At 48.4% G+C, this 7,773-nt stretch overlaps 1 protein-coding gene across 1 annotated transcript in view; it reads right to left on the bottom strand.

The window, feature by feature from the left end:
- Positions 1-911, bottom strand: part of LOC131383162 (nuclear pore complex-interacting protein family member A2-like) — a 22,268-nt gene extending 21,357 nt beyond the window's left edge. Inside the window, exon 1 of the mRNA XM_058437020.1 lies at positions 846-911. Within this exon, the coding sequence (XP_058293003.1) occupies positions 846-911 (66 nt within the window). The remainder of the gene's footprint in view (positions 1-845) is intronic.
- Between the last annotated feature and the right edge of the window lie 6,862 nt (positions 912-7,773).

Below are 7,773 nucleotides of genomic sequence, written 5' to 3'. Positions count from 1 at the left end.
CTTCCAGGGAGCAGAAGCTCAGCCAATGGACCCCACTCCCAGGAGCAGGAGGCTGGGCAGTGCCAATTTGTAGCACAGAGTCTTTCAGCTGCCCCAGTGCTGTCTGCCACACCATGTGGTGGGTGCTGGGCCAGGTGTGGAATGGGGGAGTCAGGCCAGTGCAGGGTGGGGGCAGGTGGGGCGCAGCTCCAGCAACTTGGCTGTGGGGAGGCAGGGCTGTTTTGCAGGTGATGAGCAGGAACAGAGGCCAACTCGGATGTGCAGGGCCTTGTGGTTGGCAGCGCAGGGCATGGCTTTAGGGGAAAGGCACACTTGAGTTTTGACCCAGAGCTGTCAGTTATTACCCATGTGGACTCAGTCAGGTTATGTAACATTTTGAGGTTCAGTTTCCTTTTTATTTTTATTATCTTGAAACATCAAATTTACAGAAGAATTGCAGGCATTTACAGAAGAAATGCAGGCATGGTACAAACATGTTTCCCTGAACCTATGAAAGTAGGTTGTCAACATGAAACCCCAACACTCCAATACTTTAATGTGTTTTTCACACAAAGGCATTTTCACATTATAACCATAATCAAGAAATTGACATGGATACAGTAACTCCAAATAGCCTTCAGGTCCTATGCAAAATGTACCCAATGCCCCAACAGTGTCCTTTATAGCAAAGGGTCCGTTTCTGAGCCATGTGTCTTATTCGGTTGTCACACTTCTCCACGGTCCTGAAACCCACAAAGTCCCTCTGTCTTCCCTTCACCTTCATGACCTGAACACAGTGTGAAGATCATAGGAGAGTTACTGTGCAGAATGCCCCTCACTTTTTTTTAAAAAATGTATTGGCTCACGATTAGATTCAGGTTCTGTAACTTTGGCAGAAATACCATAGACACCCCGCTGCGCTCTTCTTCCATTCTACCGGGCGGCATGTGACTTTAGTTTGCCCCAAGATTGATGATGTTCGTGTTGATCATTGAATTAAGGTGGTGGGTGTCACGCTTCACTACCATAAATACATTCTTTTTCTGGTTTTAATCAGTGACTATGTTATGAGGACGCACTTTGAGACTATTGTAAAGATCCCATTCCTCATCACACAGTCTCTGTTGCCCATTGATTGATTTGTAGCAATGTGGACTCGTGCGTGAGGCCTACCACCGACCACCAGGGGGTGCCAAGCACCCGCCTGCGGGCTGCAGGGGGCACTATGTGTGTTTGATGTTGAAACAGTTACAGTTTGCCAGCACATGGCACCAGTGAATCTAAAGAAGGTCGTTAAGAAGATGGTTCTCCCAACACAAATTTGTCACTCTTAGCTCTAAGAATTGCTGTAGTTCCTGCTGAGTTCCGAGTGCCCACACCAGGCCACTCAGCTGTGTCCACAGCCTCCTCCCCCTGCTTAGGCTCCACTGTCCCCACCGGTCCAGTCTGCTCTCCTTCAGTATCTTTCTCGCTCTCCTCCGGGCCTCACCCTCCACGTTGGGCTTCCTCCCTCTGCAGGGACATCCTCTTCACACTGCCAGTCCTTGGGTGCCCATGCCAAGCCACCTCAGAGTCCACAGTCTCATTGTACTTGGAGTCCCACTCCCTGTGGCGGGACTCCTGCCTCATCCAGTGTGACTGAAACCAGGAAGATGATGCTTTCCCACGTGGGCAAGGTAAGACTGAAGGTGATATGGACAGGAGACAGGGAAACACTGGGTAGAAGAGCATGGTTCCTGGCAAAGGCCCCACCCTCAAACCTGAAGACCCATGGTCCTAAATGGGAACAGACATTTCTATTTTTGTGGCCAAAAGTTGCCTTTTGGCCTCCCATACCCCCTATCCTGCACACATAGAAACCCTGAACCCCAGGCTCCAGAAGCAGACCAGCAGACCAGCAGACAAGCAGACGGACAGCAGAATGATGTGGCAGAGACAGAGAGAAAAGGAGGGACAGCTGAACGCCAAAGAGAGTTTGACTGGGGCGATTGGAGAAGAGTCCAGCTACTGGGTGGCCCAACTCCAGGGGAAGATCACTTTCCCACTCCATTCTGCCTTCCAGTTCCCCATCGATCTCGCTGAGAGCCGCCTCCACCACTCAATAAAATCTTGCACTCATCCTCTGAGCCCGTGTGTGATCTGATTCTTCTGGGATGCTGGGTGAGAATTCAGGATACAGAAAGCTGTCACACCTGCCCTCTACCTTTGTGTAGAGGGTCCACCGAGCTGATTAATACTCGAGACGTCTGTGGAAGGGAAAGCTGAAAGAGCTTGTAATACTGGGGTTGCAGGCACACATCCCTAGACACTACCACAGGGCCAAAGCCCAAAGCACTCACCCTGGCCTCTGTAACCTGCCCGTCTGCTTGCTCCCCTAGGGGTTTGAGCAGTGGGGTGACTGAACAGGCAAGCCACACCCCTATTGCATGTCCTGCAACAGGGATAAGGGAGCTCTTCCATTTCAGCTGGAGCCCTGTCTGGGATATTCATCGGGAGGGTGAGTACAGATGTGAAACCGTCGGATCTGCCTCTTTTCCAAGGCCCTGCCACCTCTCTCTTTCCTGCTCTGTTTCTCTTCACAGGGGTCTAGCCACCACATGGGTCTAGCGTAAAGCCCTCAGGCAACCAAAGGCATTTTTGCTGGAAGGCCCCAAGACTGAACTCCGTTGGCCAAGACCCACAGACTTCACAAACTTCACTTGGTGTCTTTTCTTCTTTCACAGTTTGAAATGGCTCTTATTTCTTCCTTTATAATGTCAACAGTTTTGCTACAGGCTGTGGCTATAACATTAAATAGAATGAGTGCTTGGCTCAGCCATCAAAGGTGGAAATTAGAACAATGTGGTTTTTGTTTTTTCTTGAATGTGTGATGCCCACATCCACCCTGACAGCCGCAGTTGCTCATGTTACACACACCCCCACCCCCCAACTCGTACTCACTCCCCCCCTGGCTCGGGCACCTGGGAATGTCCAGAGCATGCAAAAGCTGTGCCCAATGGCCACAAGGGGTGGGAGAAACAGTGGCTACTGCCAGGGGCCCTGCTGGAAAGGCCAGCTAGCACTTCTCAGCCGTCACACCAATGGATCTTTCACTCCTCTGGCCGAGGAGTTCAATCCAGGGGAAAGATACAATGATTAAAGGGACAAATTTGCACTGAGCAAGAGGTTCTTCCTGTTAAATACAGTAGGAAATTCTTCTTCAAAGGTTTAGCTTGCTTAAATTTCCTTGTCCTTCATTCCCTGCTTTCAAGGCCAGACTTCCTTACTCTCTGTGTTCCCCCAGCCCTGGTAAACAGCCTTCCCACCAATCCTTATCTATAGAGTGCACATTCCACATCTGCTACCCACTCTGTGAATTAGCCCTCCCATTGCAACGGCTTCTCCTGCTGAAACTGATCTTCCTGTCTTTCCACCAGTGTAACAGCATTCCTGCACTTTTCAAGTTAGTCAACTGGGTTTAGCTTAGATTGTGCAGTCCAACTCCAGTCAATGGAGGCAGGGTACAGTTACAGGGACAAGCCACGTTGAGAGATAATCAAAATCCCTTCTTTCCTTTGTCCTGGGTGCTCTCACCATTGCTCCACATGCAAGACACACCCTCCTGCAGGAGTAAATTTGCCTTGCTGAGAAAGTTTATGTTTGAGTGCTATTCTTTTGCGGCACTGAAAATTTGTTTCTAATATTACCCCAGTACCTTCCCCTTTCTCCCCTTACGCTATTTTGGGTTTTTGGGTTTTTTTCCTTTTCTGGGTGAGAGGGTTCCCCCTCCCAGCACTCTGCTGCTGATGGGGAAAATAACAGAGGAGCAGGCCCTGCTGGCTGATACCTGCACATTTGGCAGAGGTCATTTGAGACAATCTAAACAGATACGTGCAGCCTCTTCAAATACTTTTTAGTCCCAAAATTTATTCCAAACTTCAGGCTGAGTCCCTAGAAAGGAAAACTAGATCTGAGGGATCCAAAGCCAGGCAACAGGCACAATGTAAATGGGTAGGATAAATTCCTGCAGACTAAATCCCCACACCATGGAAGGAGGCCATGCTCCATGGCATAAATGAGGCCCAGGGAACTCAAAGTTTATTGACAGCAGGGGAAGATGGAGGCATAGGTGAGGGCGAATAATTCCTATTCTCTAGGCCTTTTCTGCTTCATGGTTGCATGCTGCATTGGTACTCATGAGTGGCACCTGCCAAGGTCACTGGGACTCAGGAACAAAAAGATGGAAGAGAGGAAGGATGCTTGCTTTGCCTCTCCATCACACCCTGAGTTTTCACTAAAGAAGGAAGAGAACAAGGCATGCCTCTATTCTCTGTCTTTCAGAATAGGCAACCATCTCTCTTCACCACTCCCAGCTTATACCCCTCTGGAGTGTATCCAGAACCAATGGGACTGCTTTGATCCTCTTAATCTGGAAGAAAAATGCCTCATAGCCCTCTGCACAAAGGTTTGGCCAAATTATGAAGGACAGGGTGGACCTCAGGAAAGAACCATTCATTTCGATAGTAGCCGGTGGTCGGGCCTTTTCTGTGTACATGAAGACAAACGGTCTGAGGTCCCATATGTGCAGGCTTTCCACACCTTGCAAGGCAATCCAGACCTTTGCTGACAGTGTAGGATTGATACAGCCCTCCTGTTTGCCATCTCAGGGAGGACTGCAAGGGGCAAGCCTAGGAAACTAAAGATATGAATCCCAGAGGCACCCCAAGCAGAGAAGCCAGCCCCCTCCAGCTCTTCCCCTCTGGGTCCACCCCGACCTCCCTATTCAGCTTCAGCCTCTCCCTTGTCCCCTCCTAAAACTCCTCACCCTAGACAAGCCCCAACCTCACTCTTGCGCCTTCAACAAATGCCTGGTGAATTTGGGCCCAGTAAGGTCCAGTTCCCCTTCTCCCTACAGGATTTAAAGTGAATTAAGGGGGATCTTGGGAAGTTTTCAGATGACTCCGATAGATATATAGAGGCTTTCCAGAATTTCACCCAAATATTTGATCTCTCCTGGAGAGACATTATGTTGCTTTTGAACCAGACCTTGACAGACACTGAGAAGCAGCCTGCTCTGCAAGCAGCAGAGATTTGGGGATGAGCTTAGTATCACATATAGTGTCAGGGAAGGGGGCAAACATTATCCAACTGGAAGAGAAGCAGTATCAGTGGATTACCCTAAATAGGATTCCAATGACAAGAAGACTGGAAGAGGAGGCACTTTCAGGTGTGCATAATGGAGGGCTTACGTAAGACCAGGACCAAGCCTCTCAATTATACTAAATCATCCATGATTGACCAGGGATTTGATGAAAATCCCACTGCCTTCCTGGAAAGGCCAAGGGAGGCCTTAGTAAAGCACACCTGTCTATCCCCTGAGTCAGTTGAGGGACAACCAATCCTAGAGGATAAATTTACTACTCAGGCAGCCCCTGATATCAGGAGGAAGTTACAAAACAGGCTCTGGGACCAGTTAGTACTTTAGAGAACCTTCTGAAAGTACCCACCTTGGTCTTTTATAATAGAGATAGGTAGGCACAAGAGAGAGAGGAAATACAGGAAAGAGACAGAGACTTTAATGGCCAGCAGAAAAGCCCACAAACCCCAGAATTCCCAGGGCGCACCTGTCGATTGCTACAGATGTGGCAAACCAGGGCATTTCAAGAAGAATTGCTCAGACAGCATGAAGAAGCCACCTCAACCCTGTCCAATCTGCAATGGGGACCACTGGAGGGTGGACTGTTCCTGGGCATGCTGGTCACCAGGTCCAGAGCCAGTCTTCCAAATGGTCCAGCAGCAAGACTGACAGGTCCCAGGGCTCCTCTCCTGGCTCCTGTGGTCCAGACCACCATTATCATCAAGGTGCCCTGGGTAATCATGGAAATTGAAGAGAGGAAAGTGGACCTCCTTTTGGACACTGGGGCTGGTCTCTCAGTTCTCCTCTTCAATCCAGGCCCCCTCTCCTCTCTTAGCATGACTGTGAGGGACATCACAGGAAGGTCTTTAACCCAATATTTTTTCCAACCCCTTAGCGGTAGCTGGGGTTGTTCACCAAAGCTTTTCTAATTAAGCCTGAAAGCCCAACTCCTCTGTTGGGTAGGGATATTACGGCCCATGTGGGGACCACCATTCTGATGGCCCCTAGGGAAACTCTTTGTCTCATCCTAGTAGAGACCAATATTAACCCAGAATTTTGGGCAACTCTAGGGAAGATTGTCAGAGCCACAACTACCATACCAGTCTGGGTCCATCTTAAGGATCCCACCTCCTTTCCTAACCAGAAACAATATCCCCTGAAACTAGAGGTTAGGAATGGACTAGAAGTCATCATTGATAACTTGAAGATGGAGGGCCCACTCAAACCCTGCAATAGCCCTTGTAATACCCCAATATTGGGGGTACAAAAACCCAACTAGAAATGGAGGCTTGTTCAGAACCACCTCCTTGTTAATGAGGCTGTGGTTCCAATACACTCAATGATTCCCAATCCGTATACCCTGCTAGCTCAAATACCTGAGGGAACTAAATGGTTCCTGGACCTAAAGGATGCCTTCTTCTACATACCGTTATACCCCAACTCCCAGTATTTGTTTGCATTTGGGGATCCCTCTAACCAAACCACCCTGTTAACCTGGACAGTGTTACCTCAGGGATTCCAAGACAGCTCCCACTTGTTTGGGCAGGCATTATGGAGAGATCTCTCCAAGTTCCTTTATCCTCAGTTCAAAGTTCTGCAATACATGGATGACCTTCTCTTTTGCACTCCAACTGAGGAAATCTCTCAGGAGGGCAATAAGGCTCCTCTTAATTTTCTTGCTAACAGAGGATATAATGTTTCAAAATCTGAAGCTCAGCTCTGTCAGACTTCAGTGAAGTACCTAAGCCTGGTCTTGTCAGAGGGGACCAGGGCATTGGGCGAAGAAAGGATTAAACCTATCTCCTCCTTTCTCCTCCCCAAACATTCAAGCAACGGAGGGGATTCTTACACATTACAGTATTCTGCAGATTATGGATATCTGGGTACATGAAATAGCACATCCCTTATATCACCTAATAAAGGAGACTCAAGCAGCTGATACTCACTGTCTAATTTGGGAACTGGAGGCTAAAAAGGCCTTTGACCAACTAAAACAAGCCTTGCTTAAGGCATCAGCCCTTAGTCCCCCCCATGGGAAAAATGTTTAATCTTTATATATCAGAAAGAAAAGGAATGGCACTGGGAGTCCTAACATAGGCCCAGGGTCCAGCCCAGAAGCCTGTGGGCTAACTGTGTAATGAGCTTGATTTGGTAGCCAAAGGATGACTGGCCTGCCTCAGGGCAATCGCAGCAGTAGCCTTGCTGGTACCAGAGGCTAAGTTAACCATGGGTAATAACTTAACCGTGTATACCCTGCATAATGTGGTAAGAATACTTTTAAGGGGAGTCTCTGGCTAACAGACAACCACCTCCTCAGGTATCAAGCTCTGTTATTAGAAGGATCTGCAGTCCAATTAAGAACCTGTCCCTCCCTAAATCCAGCCACCTTCCTCCCAGAGGAAGCTGGGGAACTTAATATGACTGTGAATAAATAGTAGTACAAATTTATGCGGCCAGAGGATACCTCAGGGAAACCCCCTTAAAGAACCCAGACTGGATTATTTTTATGGACAGATGTTCTTTTGTCAAACAAAGAAATCGTAAAGCAGGGTATGAAATAGTTACTCTGAATGATATTGTTGAGAGCACACCTCTCTCCTCAGGTGCAAGTGCTCAACTGGCCAAACTAATCACCCTCATGAGAGCACTCGAATTAAGCAAAGGAAAAACAGTTAACA

Source organism: Hylobates moloch, unplaced genomic scaffold (genome assembly GCF_009828535.3).
Source record: "Hylobates moloch isolate HMO894 unplaced genomic scaffold, HMol_V3 SCAFFOLD_3, whole genome shotgun sequence".
Classification (NCBI taxonomy): Eukaryota; Metazoa; Chordata; class Mammalia; order Primates; family Hylobatidae; genus Hylobates; species Hylobates moloch.
Note: the sequence above shows the minus strand (reverse complement) of the source record. Positions and strands in the feature narration are given on the sequence as shown.